This window comes from Magnolia sinica, chromosome 15 (assembly GCF_029962835.1).
Source record: "Magnolia sinica isolate HGM2019 chromosome 15, MsV1, whole genome shotgun sequence".
Classification (NCBI taxonomy): domain Eukaryota; kingdom Viridiplantae; phylum Streptophyta; class Magnoliopsida; order Magnoliales; family Magnoliaceae; genus Magnolia; species Magnolia sinica.
This window is the reverse complement of record NC_080587.1, coordinates 2,060,367-2,080,340: the sequence shown is the minus strand read 5'-3', so window position 1 is coordinate 2,080,340 and position 19,974 is coordinate 2,060,367. Positions and strand designations below refer to the sequence as shown.

Here is a 19,974-nt window from a genome sequence, read left to right as displayed (position 1 = left end):
AGACTCATGTGAGCTGAAATGTGAGAATTGAACGTTCATGGTTAAAATATGCATGGGGCCATGGAAGTTTTGATTCAAGATAATATTTGTGTTTTCAGTTCACCCCATTAGAAATGAGGTTACAGTATGGATGACATAATGATGCAGGGATGAATGTGATGAGGTCGATCACCGTCTTTCTCAAGAAGATAATTACTCTGAATCTACAGAGCTTCTCTAGACTCCTCATGGAGACTGAATCCACGTGGAAAAGAAATAGAAATAATTTTAAGATATATGAAAAGAAACTTCTTGATTGATAGAAATGAACGAGTTCACAACCCTTTAAATAAGGATACCAAGCAATATGAGAGAAATCAGAAGCAAAATAAAATTAAAACTCTTAGAAATTCGTAACTTACTATAAATAGTAAATTTACTTTTTATAGTAAGTTTTCTATGTGGCTTAACCACGTTATTCTCCTAATTATTCTAAGGACTTTTTATGTTGGAAACTACTCCTAAAGCCCAATGGATGAAGAGTTATAATCAAATTAAAACTTGGTAAAAATGAAAATAAATATAGAATTTGACCTTCGATTGGAATCTTGAAAATTCGGCTTGTCCTACTCCAAAATCGTTTTCGATTTACGAAATATACTTGTTTTAAGGTTCTGACGATCTTGATGACTTTTATATCTAATGAAGCTTTCTCTTATCCATCTTGGACATAAAAGTACCTGCAACCCCCGCTCTACACCACATAAAAACATCACTGCGGACCCAGGAGGTTCTAACGGTAATAATTTCCCTATCCAACTTTTTCTTTAGTGCGGTGCAGCACACTTAGTTGTGGCTTCAGTTTTGTTCGCATATCCTAAAACAATCTCAAAAAATAAACGAACGGAGTGAATTTATCACAAGCATCATGGTGGCCCCACCTTGGTTAACTTCCTGCGAAAGGCTTTTTCAGCAAAACCGCGTCATTTTGGACATATGCAACATGGTGGACCCTCCCGAGTTTCAGTGGTTCATGCACCATGCTTTGATGCTGACTGCATAAAAGTAGAGTTGGTAGCTTAAAAGAAGTGCCTGGAATGCAGTTTAATCCAAGCCGTTCTTTTTGGGGCATAATCTCAATGATGTTAGAAAAGTTTTTTTTGTTTTTTTTAAACAAATTTATCGAATCTTAACCCACCTTGTCAACGATAATTGCAAGAGCAAAACTTTTCAAAGCCACTCCAGTACTGTATATGTTGAAATCGGATTTGATACCAAGTAAATTCTATTGGACCCACTGTGAAAGTATGTGATTTATCTACACCGTCCATCCATTTTTCAGATCATTTTAGCTCTTGAGCCCAAACCAAGCCTCAAAGTCAAGTTGGTTTAAAAAAACAAACCAAGCTCATACTAGGGTAGTACAAGGTCCGCTTTGCTGGAAGCTTGGCTTGATTAAAATAGATTAATTTTTTTGGACTCGTAGGCTGTGTGCCCATTGTTTCCTTACGGTGTATTCCAATTGAGCTTTGGATATGATTTAGCTTTGGGATCATGTCCTAAAATGATAGGTAAAAACAAATGGATAGCATGGAAAATACATATACAAGATGAGGTAGATAATACATAATATTTGTGTTTGTATTTTCCCTTCATCTAGGTCCGGGCGTTACAGTGTGCCTCAAGAAGTTTTAATGGTGGATGTTCAATCAAGAATATTTTCCTGTGGTGTGATCCACCTGATATTTGGATATTCCTCATTTGTTGGATCATATCTAAAATGTGCAAGCAAAATGAATGAATGGCATGGATAAAACATATACATCATAGTGGAGTCCATGGAGCTAACCAACCCATGCCCTACAAACAGTGCGACCGAACTGGAGATGGAATTTGGCACGAAAATCACACCAGTTAAATAATCATATCTGATCGGCGATGGCCGTTCAAATGGACGTTAGATGAGGTAAGAGAGAGAGAGGAGGAGGAGGTACGGGAACCCTCCATCACATGTTTTTTACAAGTGGCGTGGAAAACCAAATTATATGGGCCCACCATGTTGTAATTATAAAATCCTCTCCATCCAGCGGGTTCTATTCTGGATTTTAATTCCATTGATTAAAAATCACTGATCCACAGCCAACGTAGGCCCCACCAAATGGAAATTTCGAAAGAGATGCTAATCGTGGGTTTTTGTGTGGCACCATCATGAGTTTTGTCTTGCACCAAACCTAGTAGGAAACTCGGATGGACCACACCGTGTGAACTTAGCAATGCTGCGTGCAATTGTACATTGTCTCTGTTTGCATGGCCCATTTGAGCTTGCATTCGGGCTTGTCTTGTGTATGGTTAAAATTTTAGTCATATCTTATAAAATTCCACAGAAAATAAATAGACGGTGTGGATAATATCTATACATCACGGTGGCCACTCAAAGCTCCTGCCTGTTCCCAGCAGTAGACGGGCGGAAAATGATGATATCCAGCTGATGGACAGTGATGATTTCCTGCAATAGCCTTTGGCGGGAAGTTAGGCTACCATGCCCCTGACATGCTGTTCTGTTAAAATTTTATAAAAAATAAAAAATAAAAAATTAGGCTACCATAATGTTTGGTGAAAAATCCTCTCCATTCATTCGTTTTATGAGCCCATTTAGGACATAAGTCCAAAAACAAGCCGAATCCAATACTCAAGTGAACCGAAAATGTAAAGATTAAATGTATGGAGCTGTGGATATGCATCAGTTTTGGTCCTAACTCCTTAAATAAGCTGGGAAAAAAATGTACGGACAGCATGGATAAACCCATACATTCACGGTGGCCCAACTGAGTTTACTCAGTGTGATAAAAGCATACTAAGTAACTCATTCATATGAATGATAGGGATCGCATATAAATATCAAGGTTGGCCCAAGGAGGCTTCAATGGTTGTAATTTTCCTATCCAACTTTTCCCACGGTGCAGCCCACTTGAGTCTTGGAACTGGCTGGAACTGGCTCATTTTTATCCGCATATTCAATAATAACTTAAGAAAATAGGTGGATGGGTGAATTTATCACAGGCATCATGGTGGCCCCACTTAGGTGAATTTCCTGCCAAAGGCTTTGGCAGCAAAACTGTGTCCCCTTTGGACTCCCTTTTGGACATATACAACGTGGTGGACCCCACGGAGCTTCGGTGGTTCATGCACAATTAGGGCTGAAAGTTGGGCGGGTTCAACCCGATCGACCCGTGACCGACCTGATTTTGGATTGGGCTCAGGCAGGATATATCAGGTCCGATTTCAAGCTTGGGCTATACAAACACTAACCCGATAAAACTTGGGTTGGGCTCGGGTTGAGGTCTCAGGTTGGCCCCGAACCCGATCAATATATAAGTTACTTATAAATTATAATTGAGTGTCAATCATTTTTGTCAAAGGCACACTAGTGATGTCAGGTCTCATTTGTCCACGTCATTTCCAAGGACTCAAGCTAACAAGATATGCCGGATTTCTCTCTCCCAAATAGTTTGCGTGCTATGCTACATGACTTTTAAACGAGTAGTTGTCCTATATTTTAGTTTGATTTTTTAAAGAAAAAAATAAAGTTTTTTATGATAAATAATCACATATATAATTAATAAAATTATATATAAAAAAAATAAGTCCTATATTGAAATATAATAAACTAACATAATAACGAAAATATTAGCATGTATACACCCGACCAACCCAATCAACCCAACCGAGCCCGCTTGGGTTCGGCTTGGGTTGAGAATTCCCAACTTAAGATTGGGTTGGGTTGGGTTAGGGTTGAGGTATAGGAACCTTGGGTTGGGCTAGGGTTGAGCACCAACCCACCTGGCTTTCAACGCCATGCACAATGCTTTAACGCTTGAGTGACAGCATAAAAGTGGAGTTGGTGCATTATATGAAAAGCCTGGAATGCAATTCAATCCAAGCCATCCGTTTTTGGGCCGAATCTCAACGACGACAGGTAAAAAGTATTTATTTATTTAAATTTTTAAATGTAATTCACACCAAGTATATAGGTGCTGTATTGACGGGTCTAATCACGAGTTATGTGTTATATCCAAACTGTCCATTAACTTTGCAAGCTCCTCTTAAAGCTCGAGACAAATAATAAAACAGATCTAACTATCAAGTGGACCACACTGAAAAAGGCAATGGGGGATTGAACGTCTACCAGTGAAACCCTTTTAAGGGTCACTGAAGTATTGGATCAATATGAAATTTGTTTTTTCTCTTCATCCAGGTCTTTGTGACCTTATGAATAGATTGGATGGAAAATAAACATTATGGTGGGCTAGAAGAATTTTTTAACGGTGAAAGTCACTATCCCTGCTGTTATTTTTAGCGTGGTCCAGTTGATCTTTAGATTTGATTCATTTTTTGGATACCATTCTAAAATTATGTATAAAAATGGATGAACGCTGTGGATATAATAAATATATCACGGCAGGCTCATGTAACTTGATCTCTTTTGAACGTTCGTACAACTCGGAGCTCGAGGAGCGTCGGCGCTCATCTTCACACGACGTGTATCTACACCAGCTGTATAACTGGGTGTGTGGTACACCAGCCAATCCGCTTCCATGTGTTGGATGGGTAAGATGTCATGCACATACCTTTAGGGCCCCACAATTCTCAACTTTTCACTTACAAGTGAGATGTCATACCAATTTGGTTAGGAGAGGCATTATTTGATAAAATCCGAACCAGAGAAATTCGGTGTTAAAAGGTAAAAATCCCTCACCTAATCCGCTCCCATGAAACACGAGTCCATGTCACATCACTGCCTATGTAAAATCCACTCCCTCTATCAGTTTCATCACATGTGCCATCTGTGGAGAGCCCAGAAATGAGGCAGATCCAGGACCCAAGTGGGGATAGCAACGTCCACCGTTAAATTTTCATGGGCTCACTATGATGTTGATGTACAATACAACCCGTTCAAAAGGTGACTCCCACTAGAAAGAAGGGACAGCACAAAGATCAGACTGTTCAAAATCTTATGTGGGCCCCACTAAGGTTCCAACCATGACAGCACAACCACTACTGTTTCTTATGTTGCGGCTCACTTGAATATTGGATTTGGTTGATTTTTGTGCCATAATTGTAACATGATGTCGAGAAACTGATGGACAGAGTGGATTTTACACTGACATTTCTGCGGGTCCCACAGGGCTTTGTTGGATGCTGTAGATTGATGCATCAAGCCTATCTTAAGCATTCAAAGAATCTTTGACTTAGAGAACTCTCTCTCTCTCATCTCTCTCCTCGTTTCTTCGACGATCATCGGTCTCTCCCTCTCAGTTTCTTGCGATCTGATCGCTCTCTCCCTCTCAGTTTCCTGCAATCTCTCTCTCTCTCTCTCTCTCTCTCTCTCTCTCTCTCTCTCTCTCTCTCTCTCTCTCTCTCTGTGCGTGTGCGTTCTGAAACAATGGCAGAGGCACTTGTTTCGATGGTTATGGAAAAAATTCGAGAGGCACTTGTTTCAAAGGTTATGGAGAAACTCGGAGAAGAGGTTGATTCGGTTGGTGGTGCCCAAGCAGAACTTGAAAAGATATCTTCTACGTTCGAATCCATTCAAGCACTTCTTAATGATGCAGAAATTATCCAATTTCACAACGAAAGCATGCAACTTTGGTTAAAAAAGCTCAAAGACGTGGCTTACGATGTGGAGGACTTGCTAGATGAGATGATTCCTTGGCCAGAACCTGAATCAAGGACAGACGATGGTGACGATCGGCAGCGCAAGGGAAAACGGAAGTGGTTTTCATTCCTTTCATGGACTGACGGTGACGATACTGATAATGGCAGCATCGGAGATAAGGTTCGGACAATTGTCAGTAAAGTTGCATCACAACGCGATTTTGCTCGTCAGATAAAAGAAGTAACGGCGAAGCTGGATCAGATTGCAGCTGACAAAAATAAGTTCAGTTTTCAGTTGAATCACAGTTTCCGTGGTGGTAGTGACCTTCACAAGGCCAATTCTCAAACGAGTTCGCTCGTAGATGAATCAAAGATGCTCGGGAGAGACACAGACAAGGATATCATAATAAGCAAGTTGGTCAGCAGGAGCAATTCTGAGGAGGGACGGATTAGTGTCATTTCGATTGTAGGCGTTGGCGGGTTGGGCAAGACGACTCTTGCTCAATTGATCTTCAAGGATGAAAGGGTAAGGAAACATTTCGATGTGTTTCTATGGGTTTGTGTATCTGATGATTTTGATGTCGTCAGGCTTACCAAAGCAATTATAGAAGATGCAGAAGGCGTTAATACTCCGCTTACTGGGCTAAACCCATTGCAAAGTAAGCTTCTCCAAACATTACAAGGAAAACGGTTCTTGCTTGTCCTCGATGATGTATGGAACGATAATAGTGAAAAGTGGGATGAACTATGGCTTTCCTTCCAAAGCGGTGCTCCCGGAAGTAAGATTTTGGTCACCACTCGCAGCGAGAAGGTTGCAAAAACATGCATGCCGTCAGCCTACATGCATGAATTGAAAGGTTTATCCTATGATGATTGCTGGTTACTGTTCAGTAGAATAGCTTTCGATGGGAGGAAAGTGGAAGATTGCCGGGCGTTGGAAAAGATCGGAAGAGAGATAGTGAACAAGTGTAAAGGAGTGCCTCTTTCGTTAAAGGTGATTGGAAGCGTCATGCGTTCCAAGAGAACAGCACACGACTGGCAGGACATCTTGGAAAGTGAAACGTGGGAGATACGAGACATCGCGAAAGGTATCTTTCCGGCTTTGTTGCTGAGCTATTATAATTTGCCTGTCCATTTGAAGCAGTGTTTTGCATATTGCTCAGTATTTCCGAAAGATTATCAGATGAAGAAGGATGGATTGGTCAAGTTATGGTTAGCTCAGGGTTTCATCAAGCCCGATGGAAAAAGAGAGATGGAAGCAATTGGAGGAGAGTACTTTGACGATCTACTGGCGCAGTCTTTATTTCAAAAAGTGGTGATTGAATCTGAATACGAAGAAGAAGAAGAAGTCATATGTACAATACATGATCTGCTTCACGATCTCATCCAATTCATTACAAAGAATGAATGTTGCATCTTTGAGAATGGAAAGTCGTACACCAGCTCTGTACTTACAGTCCGTCATTCATCATTTATTGCCACCAGGGAAACGTCACACATTCCTTCCCCTCTACGTCATGCAAAAAAATTGCGAACACTCCTCCAAATCGGAGGTTCAACAATTAGTACCATCCCTGATAATTTATTCCATTGCGCTAGGTCCCTTAGGGCATTTGATTTGAGTGGTACTATTTTCACCGGCATGATCTTTCTTCCAATATCTTCTAGCATCAAAATTAAAGAATTGCTAATCTCAATTGGGTTGCTGAAGCATTTACGATATCTTGACTTGTCTCATTCACCGATTGTTGAGCTGCCCGAATCAGTGAGTAGTCTCCGCAATATGCAGACCTTGAAGTTGAATTTTTGTAGTCGACTCCAGAGACTGCCAAGTGGGATGAGCGCAATGGTCTGCTTGAGACATCTGGAAATTGATGAAACACGGGCACTAAAGTACTTACCGGAAGGGTTGGGGAGAATAAGTTCCCTTCGAACGTTGAGTAGGTTTATCGTGGGAGGTGATGGAGGATGTAAGATTGGAGAGCTGAAGCGACTTGACTCTCTCCAAGGAAAGCTAATAATAGACCACTTGGAGAGAGTGGGGAGCGTGGATGAGGCTAAGGAAGCACAACTGGAGAACAAGTTACATATTCGCGTGTTGACTCTTCGAATGTCGGGAAATGGTGAGGTGGAGAGGATGGAAAATGTAGTTGAAGCCCTCCGGCCGTCCCATGCAAACCTAGAAAAGCTGGAAATTAGGGGATACATTGGTTCCAAGTTCCCAACCTGGATAGGAGATTCATCTTTCTCAAATTTAGTCAAGCTGATATTAATGGATTGCAATAACTGTACACAGTTGCCTGGGCTAGGGAGACTACCTTCGCTTAAATACCTTCGAATAGTGGCAGGTCTTGTAAAACGGGTGGGAAGTGAGTTTTACGGGAATAGCAGTGGTGGGGGCATGAACGGGGTGGCATTCCCAAAGCTGGACAAGCTCGAGTTCCATAACATGTATGAATTGGAAGAGTGGGAGTTGAGATTAGAAGATGGAGATATAATGCCGTCTCTACACTCATTAACAATCTACAAATGCCCGAAATTGAAGGCGCTGCCGACACACCTCTCGAAAAGTCTAACGTCCCTCTGCATCACTGATATGACGTGTCTCCCCTACGGATGGAAACAATTGGAATCACTAGAGACTCTTACCATCTACTATTGCTCTAAATTGAGGTCTCTTCCTGATGAGTTGGGACAGCTCAAGTCGCTTAGGAGTCTCGATATCTACAACTGCCCCGAGTTGCGGTCATTGCCTCAAGGGTTTCAAGGCCTTACCCATCTCGAAATCAATGAAAGTCAAATGCTGGCGGAGAGATGTAAAGGGGAGGATTGGAGCAACACATCACACATCCCAAGCATCAGGATTGATTACAAAAGAATCAAATGAGGCGCTGAAGATGAGAAGATCCATCAAGTAGACAAGGTTCAAAGAATATCATGGCCAACTAGGTACTCTCTCTCTCATCAAATAATGTGAATGAGATCCACACTGACTCGTGCTCACCCTGGAACTCAAAAATTAGGCTGGCCCAAAACTTAGGTATACCACACCATAGGGAAGGATTTGGATGTGGGTGCCCACCATTAGTTAAGTGTGGGGCACACAAAAATGTGAAACTTCCCATTATGTGGGCATGAAAAACACTTTCCTATGTGTATGTTTGTCAATGTATAATTAGTGAAGCTCAGACAAAGCCTCTCTATTTACACCACAAAATGTGGCCACACATGCTAGCATCTTACCTGCACATCAGGTAAATACCATAGCAATATCAAGATTAGTGGACCAAAAAATTACGTTTATTAAAAAATTTGCCTCAACTATTTATTGTGTTTATTGTAGTTGCAAAATAAATATGATGCAAAATTACTTTTATTAAAAAATTTGTTAAAAAATTTGCCTCTACTATTTATTGTGTTTATTGTAGTTGCAAAGTAAATATGATGCTTTGAAGCAGGGGAGGACGTGTTGAGGATGGTTGCAGGAGATGTATGAGCAAGCCAGTCAAGTGGCAAATTGATGTAGTTGGTGGTATTCAGACAATTGCATCTTTCTATGGAGAACAGAAGGTTATGGATCTTTACCAAGAGAAATGCAAGGTCCCAATGAAGCATGGAGTCCGACAAGGAATTGTAAGCGGCGTGGGCTTTGGATTCTCCTTCTTCGTGGTCTTCTGCAACAACGCTCTCATTTTCTATGCCAGTGCTCATCTTGTACAAGATGGGAAGACAACATTTTCCTAAGTTTTCAGGGTAAGTAGAGAATTTGTGCGTTCTTCTCGTTCTCATTCTTCTCGTTCTTACTCCAATTTTCATTTGTGGTTGTGTGATGGCTTTTAACTGCAGGTTTTCTTTGCTTTGATAATTGCAGCATTTGGAGTCTCATAGACCAGCACAATAGCTCCCGATGCAACCATTCACTTTTAAATGTAGGACTGCCATGTAAAAATAAATAAATAAGTCAGTATTTTACTAGCTTAATGGGGCCTTTTATTTTTTATATGGGAAGCATGTTTCCTGCTCAAGTTTTTAAGTTAAAAAATTAACTTCATATGGACTGATGTGTTTATATTGGTGATTCCAATCTGTATTACTTTCTAATGGTGTGAATAAAGACTTCGTTATTTTGGGCATTGTCGAATTTGATACCTTGTCTGTTTTTAGCACTGATATTTATGGCCGTGTCTAAGTTTCGCAGCATATCGATAACTACAAAAAATATTTCATAGTATTAAAACTAATTGGTTCATTTGTTGATGGTTGTTTTTGTTTTGTTCTTTATGAGTAGTAGGTGTTTTTTTTTAACCTATTGATTTTTTTTTCGTTTATCTTCAATTGTTGTTTCTGTTTTGGTAGTAATTTCAGCAATCTAACAAGTATATTTTAGCCCAAGTTACCATGTACTCTGTTTGTGCTATGTTTAGATTCCCTGATATGTAGAAGAGGTAGAAATATGCTTATATACGATTGCTGCCATAGTGGCTAATGCATTCAAACGTGCAATAAAACGTACCTGCTAATGAGAATTGGGTTTTCTCTCCGGTATCTATAATTTATTCTTTGCTTTATTTTTTCAATACATTTCATGATAGAATCATCCTTTTTGTGGAAGTTATTAATGTTGTTTCTGTAGTTAAAACTGAAACTTCTTTGGCTGACGAGGTTACATGTCTTTAATTTCAATTGTAGACTACCTCTTTAAGCGGAAAGCGCTCACTCCATATAATTGGCGATGCCATTTAAGAAATTGCTTGTCTGCCAGATGAATTCTAGTGTGCAGCTCTTGTTGTAGTCAGTTCTATGTAGCTCCATCCGCATGGTCTACATGGAAAACATGTGATCATGAATGTCCATCTAATTGGTCACCATGTGGACAGGCCATAGCTGACGCAGGGATGAACGTAATGAGGTCGATCACCGTCTTCCTCAAGGATAACTACTTTGAATCCACGGAGCTTATCTGGACTTCTCACAGAGACTTCTCAAATATCCACGAGGAAAAAAGTAATTAAAATAGAAAATAAATTCTATAAATGTCATAATTTGATTGATATTGAAATAAACAATTCTACAACCGTTTAAATATGGATACCAAGCCTGGAAGAAGTTTCGGAATTAAACTACAACTAAAACTCCCTAAAATTCGTAACTTACTATAAATAGTAAATTTACTATTTATAGTATCCTATTTGACTTGACCACATTATTCTCCTAATTATTTTAAGCATTTTTTATGTTGGACACAACTCCTAAAGCCCAACGAATTAAGTGTTACAATCAAACCAAAACTTACTAAAAATAGTAAAAACAAAAATAAAAAGGGAATTCGGCCGTCGATTCGGGCTCGCTAGGTTGGTTGGCTAAAGTAGTTCATCCTATGCCTGTTTTAAGGTTTTGACGGTCTTGATGACTTTTACCTTCAATCAGGCCTTCTTGGCCCATCTTGAACATGAAAGTGTCCGCGATCTGCTCTACATCAATAACCCAGAAGGGAAAAGGATTGGACTGTGGTGTCGTCCAATCTGTTGCTTGCAACAGGAAAGCTTAGATGCGGGAGTTCACATTTAACCAGAAAGATTCACAACAACTGGTGATGATAAGAGCCATTAATCTTCATAGCCGTTTATGCTAAAAGTTATTTATTGAGAAATGTCCATGTCCCCCACAGGGATGCATGCAAGATCCATACTGTCCATCTAATGGCCACACCATGTTTGTGTTGTAGTCCAAAACTCAGGTGGTGGTCAGATCATCAGATGCACCACATGACCCACAGCCTCCTCCTTTGGGTTACAACAGATGCATAGTATACACTACAAGAAAAGGGGCTTTAGCCTCAGTTCAAAACCATGGCTAAAAAGGTTAAAAACTGAGGCTAAAACTTTTAGCCTCGGTTATCCAAACCGAGGTTGAAACCCCCGTGGTTAAAGGCTTTTAGCCTCAATTTTAGCAACCGAGACTAAAATGACTTTTATAGCCTCAGTTCTTCAAGCGAAGCTAAAAGAACCTTTTTAGCTTCAGTTTTCTCGAAATGAGGCTAAATCAAAATTTTAGCCTCCATTGTTTCCAACTGATACTAAATCCAAATTTAGCCTCAATTGCCTCCAACCGAAGCTAAATTTATTTTTAACCTTAGTTATCAACAACCGAGGCTAAAGCCTTTTAGCCACGGGAGTTGTTGTCTCAGTTTAGGTAACTGAGGCAAAACTGAGACTAAAGATAGATTTAGCCTTTGTTGGCATCAACTGAGGCTAAATTCAATTTTTAACAACATTTATCAATAACCGTGGCTAAATCTAGTTTCTATCAACAAAAGCTAACAATATTATAATCAAACAATGATTGAACCTGTGCATGTTTCACCCATTTAACATCCATCAAGACAACAATCAGCACAATATCAACAAAACAATTAATGGTCTATTTAAAGTTTTCAAAACAAACAAACTGCCACATAGCCTTCCATATGAACTGTTTCAGTAAGGTCCCCTTCCACATGACTATTTTCTCTCGGATCGGATCAATCGGTGGGTTTGTAACCTGAGCAAACATCTGCTTGAAATAGTCAAATGTAAGTTTCTCTCTGTTGGACATCACAGCCAAAGGAGGATCATTTCCCATTGAGCCAAGAGCCTCAGTACCATCTTTTGCCATGGGCAACAACAGCATCTCCAGGACTTCTACAGTGTATCTGAATAAGGAAACTCAATTATTTATTTCATTTTTCATAGATGAGCAAGAAAACAGCACAGAAAAGGTCCGAAACTACTTACCCAAAAGCCTTCAATAGAGCCAACAATCCATGAATTCCCATGTTTTCCATGTTATTATCATCATGTCGATATACCTAAAGTATAAATAAAATTGGCAGTTACGACCATGCTCAGAACTTCTTAAAATCAGAATACAAATAGAAAAACTACATGAGATGGATTTTTCAGGTTGGTTACAGTTGCCATGTAACCATTCAAACCGGCTGCTAGAATGTGATAGCAGCTATGCCCCAGAACCTGCATGAATGTGTTTCTCTATTACACATAGGTCATCAATATAATTGAAAACCACAGGAAGCTATTTTTCATGCTCACATCATGGAATGCCAAATCGGTTACGTATCGGCCGATACGTAACAGTAACGGTGCGAACCGTTACCCGTTTCGGGGCCGAAACGGCCGATTCGATTTTTTGTACCCGTATCGGCCGATACGGGACCAATACGGGCGTAACGGGCCGTTACGGGCCCGTAACGGGCCCGAAACGGTAACTTTTTTTTTTTTCTTTTTTTTAGCTCTGTTTTTGCTGCTTTTTTGAAACCTCTTGCTTCCAAACTGTTTCTAACTCCTTCTACTACTAATTTCGACCAACCTTAGCTAAGTATTTGATAGAAAAACACATTATATTATAGATTTTTTTGAATCAAAGCTCGGTGGGCCATTTTTCAGAAATTCGTCAAAAATAGGTATTTATACTTTTTTTAATATATTTTGCTGTTTTAATCATGTCATATGATGTGTTAATCATAGTAGAACATGTTAATGTGCATTTTACAGATTTGGGGTGCCATTTAATAATTTTTTAATATTTTTTTCTATTTACGCATGAATTTTGGCCCCTTTTTTTAAAATTCGAAAAATCAGTTTTTAATGGTTGTTTTGTTGTTTTAATCATGCCATTTGATGTATTAATCATAGTAGAACATGTTAATGTGCATTTTACAGATTTGGGGTGCCATTTTATATTTTTTTAATATTTTTTTCTATTTACGCATTTATTTTGGCCCTTTTTTTGAAAATTCGAAAAACCATTTTTAAATGATTCTTTTGCTGTTTTAATGATGTCATATGATGTGTTAATCATAGTAGAACATGTTAATGTGCATTTTACAGATTTGGGGTTCCATTTTATATATTTTTAATATTTTTTTCTATTTACGCATTTATTTTGGCCCTTTTTTTGAAAATTCGAAAAATCATTTTTTAATGATTCTTTTGCTGTTTTAATGATGCCATATGATGTGTTAATCATAGTAGAACATGTTAATATGCATTTTACAGATTTGGGGTGCCATTTTATATTTTTTTTCTATTTACGCATTTATTTCGGCCCTTTTTTTGAAAATTCGAAAAATCATTTTTTAATGATTCTTTTGCTGTTTTAATGATGCCATATGATGTGTTAATCATAGTAGAACATGTTAATGTGCATTTTACATATTTGGGGTGCCATTTTATATATTTTTTTATTTTTTTCTATTTACGCATATATTTCGGCCCTTTTTTTGAAAATTCGAAAAATCATTTTTTAATGATTCTTTTGCTGTTTTAATGATGCCATATGATGTGTTAATCATAGTAGAACATGTTAATGTGCATTTTACATATTTGGGGTGCCATTTTATATTTTTTTTCTATTTACGCATGAATTTTGGCCCTCAAAAATAATTGCAAACACCTAAATGTAAGATATTTTCATATTACATTCATTCCAATATATCTATCATTGATAGTAGATAGTTAGAAAATTAAATATATGAATTTTGTAGTCAAATTCAGGTTATCTGGTTCATAAATTCATCAGACAGTCCGATACAACTTCTCACTAAAGAGTGGACCGTTACACCACCATAAACATGTTCCAATTTATAAATGAATGCATATTTGGAATGCTTAGAATATTCAGGATTTAATCCATATTTTTTCATATTTTTTTGACCAAAAAAAAAATTTGCGCCGTTACGGGCCGTTACGCCCCCGTATCACCGTTACGCCCCCGTATCCGTATCGGTTTTGGAGGTCACCGTTACGCCAACCGATACCGATACGGGACACCTTGGCTCACATACATAGGCATAGTCACAGTCAAATTTCCATGGTAAAGATCTTAACACAGATGGGGCAGTTGCCATCATGGTAGGTTACTCACTTCTTAAAAAAGAAGGGGAAGAAAAATGAGAAGATGATGGTGCTGATGATGAAGTTTGAACCAGCAGCAGCAGAAGTACACATCACACTTTGAGTTTTAACTTTTGAACACATCATTGCATGGTACAAGATGAATTCATTTTTCTTTCCTATTGCTACCCAACCCTGTGACATTTCTGTTGGGAACCATAGTTCCACTCCAAACTTTAATAACTTAAAAAAAATCAGTGATGGATCGGATGATTGCTGATAGAGCCATCCAAGAAGTGGTTGACCGACTAGATGATTTTTATCAATCACTGAAGGGGACAAATCAGTGGTTTGTCAGGTTGATACCATTTAGTAAATGTAACCATAGATGCAAAAAACGGTATTCTAAACCTTCAGTTAAATAGCAAAGAAAGTTGCTTATGTATTTACAGCACAAAATAGATGATGTCACGGACTCACATCCATGATCGTCATAATCAATCTGGTTGTATATCAACTAAAGCCAGCCTGACTGCCTGACTGTTGCCAGCTGTTTATAGATTTGTTAAATTTTCAAAACTTGAGCTTTACCTTACAGTATACTCCACAACGAGTCTGGCGAATGAAGATGATTTGTTTTCCAACAGTTCCATCGGAGAGTCATATTCTACAATAAGGCCTGTTCAGGAAGGGGGAAAAAAAATCAAGTGCTTTGAAAAGAATATAAAGATGGAAGAAGAAAGCTGGATTGTTAAGTTGCTAACCATTATCAAGAAGCAAGACCATGTCGCCATTGAGAACGGATGTTATCCTATGTGCTATTGTGATGACTGTACGGCCCGAAAACTGTTGCCTTAATGTTTGCTGAATTAGGCTGTCAGTTGCAGTATTGACTGAAGCGGTTGCTTCATCGAGTACTAAGACCTTTCTTCTCTTCAATATCACTCGTCCCAGACATACCAGCTGCCTAACTGTGTCCCCTAGTTGGCACCGATCTAGAGCCTAAAATAGGAAAGAATTGCACATTAGCAAATCGCTGCGTACTGGGATCCATGGATAAAAGAAAATGTAAATATTTTTAGCAATGCAGACGGTAAAACAAACACACCTCCCAAATCTGTTCATCTGTATACTCTTCAAGAGGGTCAAGGTTGCTTCGCACAATCCCTTCAAACATAATTGGGTCTTGTGGTTAATTGTCCTGCATCATTTTGATTGGCACTCATGGAACTCTATGAAGCAAGCCCATCACTCTCCAAACCAGGCACCCTACAAACTCTGCCAACCAAAAATTGCTTTGATTGGACTATCCTAACCATCTAAAAAATGGACCATTTTCTCACTGAATGGGAGCTACATTTTTTGTTTCCTTTGGTCTGTTGGTGTTCATTTGTCTCCAGTATCTGCACAGAAAACCATCATGCACAGTGAATATAATATTCTAAGCACATGAACTTCTATTCCATTACCATTTTATGGCCAAGTGGTAAAAAAAATGCAAGCAACTAAATTTTTAATAACAGACCAGTATTACAATATTCCCATGACATGGTGACTGCCAGAAAATCTTTGCCTAATTCAGATGCTTTCTTCATTGCAAGTTGAGCGAGTTTAGGAAATTATATATCTAAGTAAGAGCATAGGCCTTAAGATTGGGCTTCTTTCCTTTTAAGGAGACTTCATGAACTTTTATAAGGCTATAAAGCCATTTGCTCTACGTCACACCAATCAGGCTTTTATCTCTACATCATACCAGTCAGGATTTAAGACCAGGCTTCAGGGTTCTCTCTACATCACACTAATCAGGTGTTAGGCCCAGGCTTCTTTTGCTTTAAGACAGTCTGAAAACTCTGCTGTTGAGAGCAGTAACAGCAGCCTTGTCTTGTACATCCATTGGTGTCACAACAGTGAAATAGGAAAAGGCACGCACGTTTTATAGATTTTTCATAATAACATCATTGGATGAAATACCATAACTCAAAATAGTGAATCTACTACGTCAAATCCTAGTTAGGCTTAAGTCTACTGTTACACATATATTCTAATTGTCTTCAAGCCCCACATGATCTAAGAAACACTAACAGCAAATACATTTAAAGTATTTATAGGACTTGTAAGAAAAGATCCTGGAAATACTTACTCTGTCCGTTGGCGCTTCTTGGCAAGGTTTTCAAAAATCTGTTGTACATCGGCAGATGTGACTGGTTTCGATGAGTCAAAGGACTCCTGCATGGACCAAATGCCAATGAAAAAACAATCTGATGTGCCTAATGCAATCTGAAAGGATATAATCAAGGAGGCAACCAGAAAACCACAACGGTGAACAGGGAAATCTCATGAATTCATGAAAAGCACTGGCATCAACAAGATTGTATTTGCTAGAAATATTACATAGTGATAGAAAATCAGCATTGAACAATCTCTACATAGAAGATTTGAAAAAAAAAAAAAAAAAGGTTCTAAACACATAATTCTACTCTACAAGAGAACAAAGGACCATATTCCTCTTAAATCATATAGCCCAAGAGGACTAAGGCACCCTATTGGTGGGAAGCAAGGCACAACTCTGAAAAGTGCTGGGATCCAATGTGTACCCTATTTCAGCAGCGAGCGGGACTATGGATCTTTCAGACTACCATTTGAGAGGACTACTAAACCAGGCTCTACTATTTCTCAATATAAACCCTACAAGATAAAAGTTATATCATTTGGCATCCTCTCCCTCTACTCATCCCCACCATATCCCTAGGTTCATTGCTTACAGATTCCACGTTTTACATTGTTGGGTTGCAAAAGTTGCATTTTCTCATTGCTATCTTGAAAGATATGCGCAAAAAATAAATCATGCTGCTGTTTTGAAAAAAAAAAAGAAAAAAGAAAAAAGAAGAGGAATTTTATTGCTGAAATGTTGGTCAAATACCTTTATCTATTCACATCTTTTGTAGATTTTGATTGAAGTATAGATTAGACTTTGCAAAAAATAATAATAATAATAATAATAAAATGGTAGGTTTGGTTTGGCTTGTCGTCAACTGTCAAGCCTATCAAACATTGGGCTATGCCAAGCCCCCAGGTATAATATCTAACATCAGACCAATGCAAAACCAGCAGATTCAACACCTTCACACTAATAAGCATCCTAAGCTACTAATATGACGCCCACCCTATAAAACCCTAATAAATAGCACCAGATACAAAAATTTCAAAAAGATGTAAGTGCATTACCTGTAATCTGAAGTAATATCAACACTGATTTCAAATCCTTGTGATCTAAAACTCCGCAAACTCTCAATACTAATTAAATGGAAGACCTAAAAATGGCCCTTTTGGACAAAGAATTTTGTGCAAGCATTACACCTGCAAAGAAGATTTCTCCATTTCTTAGAAAGAAACATGGGTTTTTCTTCACTGAAACAAATGAGGCTTGACGTGGATCCACTCCAAATATACAGTTGGGATTTGAAATGCTACCGTGGGCTGCATCCTGCTTTAAAGCCACATTTTTCTCCAAATTCTCTCCAAGCAGAGGATCCTTCTCACTCGGCACAGTATTTGCAAATAATCTAATTTATCAAAGGGAAACAATCATAGTTAAAAGCTTAGTACAAGTATGATAAGAAGCAAAACTTACTCAAATGAAATAAAAAAGAAAATGTATGCATTTTCCTTCAAAATTTTTACTTTTGGAGATGACCATGCTAAAGCAAATGCAATAGTGCACTTTCCATGAGGCTCTACCCAGATTAAAAACTCACACCTCAAATTATGGCTCAGATTTTTATTTCCACACCTCAAATAAAGGCTCAGATTTTTATTTCAATATACAACAAACATTTCTCATTTTGATAATTAGAATGAAAAATTGAGAGCAGTTGTACAAATGGAAAGCAACTGATCATGAAACACCAATAACTAGAGTAAATCTTATCACTGTCCAGTCAAATCCAAATGATGAGAGACAGGCCCCATTCCATCACAACATAGAGAGGTGTTGCCAAATCAAAATAAACATCTCAATTGAAAACACCAAAAAACTCTATACAAAAGAACATTGAGAAGAGACACACACATAAATACACAGATACACACATGCATACATGTAGGAAAACACTCACAAATGGAGTCTCACAACATTCACACAGAAGAAGTAAATTATAAATTTCTTCAGGCCCTTTCTAGGAACTGCGAAGAAACCTAAAAGTTCATCATCATCCATACAAGTTCACTGTTATGCTTTCAATATCTAGTGGAGCTGTTGTATCTAAGTGCATGTATCTAAGTGTATTTGCTTTGCGCTTTTCAGAGGATGACTTAGACACTGGTCTTCCATGAAGTTCAGGATTCTCGCCGATTTATTAAATAACAGGAACAAAATCTGGAATCTTGAGCTACTTCAACTGACCACACAATCTGTTTTCTTCTTCTCTATTGTTTTTCCATGCTGGAAGTAGGCTTGGAGGTTGGGAATAAACAGGATGAAGATATTGCAGGAAAAAAAAAAAAAAAAAAGCAGAGCCAAAATTATTTCTACTTATCTTTAAGGAACCCTACCATCTAGATATCCCAAAAATATTATTTTTTTTAAAAGGGGAATAAAGAAATAAAGAAAAGCAACTACTAGATACTTGGAAAGAAAGAGCAGTTTGATAATCTGTAAAGAAATATTTTAGCTCTGTAATGAGCAGAAGATCATCTGAACTTTCAGGAGGGTTTCTACAACAGGATTTCCCTTCTCTGATTTCAGTTTGAATCTCTCTCTCTCTCTCTCTCTCTCTCTCTCTCTCTCTCTCTCTCTCTCTCTCTCTCTCTCTCTCTGTTATACACGCTCCTGAAACTGAGAAAGAGAAAGAAGAAGAAGCACAAACCTGCTGCCATTCACTCGACCGTTCCATCCAAGCAACAGAAGCTGATGGCAAGAAATCCCTCCCATAGTCATTCCTCTGGCCGTAAAGAACTGCCATCCCGTCCGCTTCAGCAGCATTCCTTTCCATAATCCTCTCTATGAAAGAAGCCTCAGGGACCGGATCCAACCCCTGCGAAACCCTAATTCTCCCAATCCTCGAAAAATACGTGCAATAATCCCCTAAATCGCCGCCTTCTTCCACATTCCTGCCAAACGTGGCCCTGCTCTTCGATCCGTGCCCACAGATCTCTGCTTCCTTCGCATCCTCCTCATCATCCGCCTTCCTCGACATGAACCCGATCATCTCATCCCGCTCCTCAACGTTCTGCCGCGGCTTCTCGATACAGATCCGCAATTCGGCCTCCGATTTCTCCATGTCCTCGATTCGGAGCGTCCGATCACCGATTTTAACGATACTTACCTCGATCGAGAGAGATGTTCCGAACGGAAGGCAAAGATCTTAGGAAGAGAGACGATTCGGTGGGGATGAATTGAGGTATAGTGAGAAAAGCTAGAGATGGAGTTTCACGAAGTGAGAGAGAGAGA

General features: G+C 38.8%; 2 protein-coding genes and 1 long non-coding RNA gene across 18 annotated transcripts; 1 reads left to right on the top strand and 2 right to left on the bottom strand.

Annotated features, from left to right (window-relative positions):
- The first annotated feature begins 5,113 nt into the window (after positions 1-5,113).
- LOC131227259 (putative disease resistance protein RGA3) lies at positions 5,114-9,767 on the top strand. Of its 4 annotated transcripts, XM_058223005.1 has the most exons (4): positions 5,114-5,815; positions 5,867-8,557; positions 9,093-9,387; positions 9,481-9,767. In XM_058223005.1, the coding sequence occupies exons 1-2, from the start codon at positions 5,423-5,425 to the stop codon at positions 8,519-8,521; spliced, it is 3,048 nt and encodes a 1,015-aa protein (XP_058078988.1). In that variant the 5' UTR covers positions 5,114-5,422; the 3' UTR covers positions 8,522-8,557; positions 9,093-9,387; positions 9,481-9,767. The 4 variants fall into 4 exon arrangements, 3 of the variants coding, with proteins under 3 accessions (XP_058078988.1, XP_058078987.1, XP_058078986.1); XM_058223004.1 differs by having other exon boundaries at positions 5,114-8,557; positions 9,506-9,767; XM_058223003.1 differs by having other exon boundaries at positions 5,114-8,557.
- A 116-nt stretch (positions 9,768-9,883) lies between these two features.
- Positions 9,884-11,002, bottom strand: LOC131227261 (uncharacterized). The gene is made up of 2 exons (XR_009162142.1): positions 10,329-11,002; positions 9,884-10,147 (listed from the first exon to the last, which is right to left on the bottom strand). It is a non-coding gene; the product is annotated as an uncharacterized LOC131227261 (long non-coding RNA).
- A 932-nt stretch (positions 11,003-11,934) lies between these two features.
- On the bottom strand, positions 11,935-19,947 carry LOC131227169 (ABC transporter C family member 7-like). Of its 13 annotated transcripts, XR_009162086.1 has the most exons (8): positions 19,391-19,525; positions 17,751-18,088; positions 15,634-15,928; positions 15,290-15,527; positions 15,006-15,204; positions 12,558-12,644; positions 12,408-12,481; positions 11,935-12,325 (listed from the first exon to the last, which is right to left on the bottom strand). XR_009162086.1 is itself a non-coding variant. In XM_058222906.1 (7 exons), exons 1-3 carry the CDS (start codon positions 19,802-19,804, stop codon positions 15,865-15,867), a joined length of 564 nt encoding a protein of 187 aa, XP_058078889.1. In that variant the 5' UTR covers positions 19,805-19,945; the 3' UTR covers positions 11,935-12,325; positions 12,408-12,644; positions 15,006-15,204; positions 15,290-15,527; positions 15,634-15,864. The 13 variants fall into 13 exon arrangements, 12 of the variants coding, with proteins under 12 accessions (XP_058078889.1, XP_058078890.1, XP_058078891.1 ...); XM_058222906.1 differs by lacking the exon at positions 17,751-18,088 and adding an exon at positions 16,666-16,751 and having other exon boundaries at positions 12,408-12,644; positions 19,391-19,945; XM_058222907.1 differs by lacking the exons at positions 12,558-12,644; positions 17,751-18,088 and adding an exon at positions 16,666-16,751 and having other exon boundaries at positions 19,391-19,945.
- Between the last annotated feature and the right edge of the window lie 27 nt (positions 19,948-19,974).

Coding starts and splice junctions, on each gene's coding strand:
- LOC131227169 (XM_058222905.1), bottom strand. CDS start 15,702: ATGTTTGAAGGGATTGTGCGAAGCAACCTTGACCCTCTTGAAGAGTAT. Junction 15,205..15,289: donor GGTCTTGCTTCTTGATAATG/GTTAGCAACTTA, acceptor CTTCCTGAACAG/GCCTTATTGTAGAATATGAC. Junction 12,326..12,407: donor GCTCTATTGAAGGCTTTTGG/GTAAGTAGTTTC, acceptor TTCCTTATTCAG/ATACACTGTAGAAGTCCTGG.
- LOC131227259 (XM_058223004.1), top strand. CDS start 5,423: ATGGCAGAGGCACTTGTTTCGATGGTTATGGAAAAAATTCGAGAGGCA.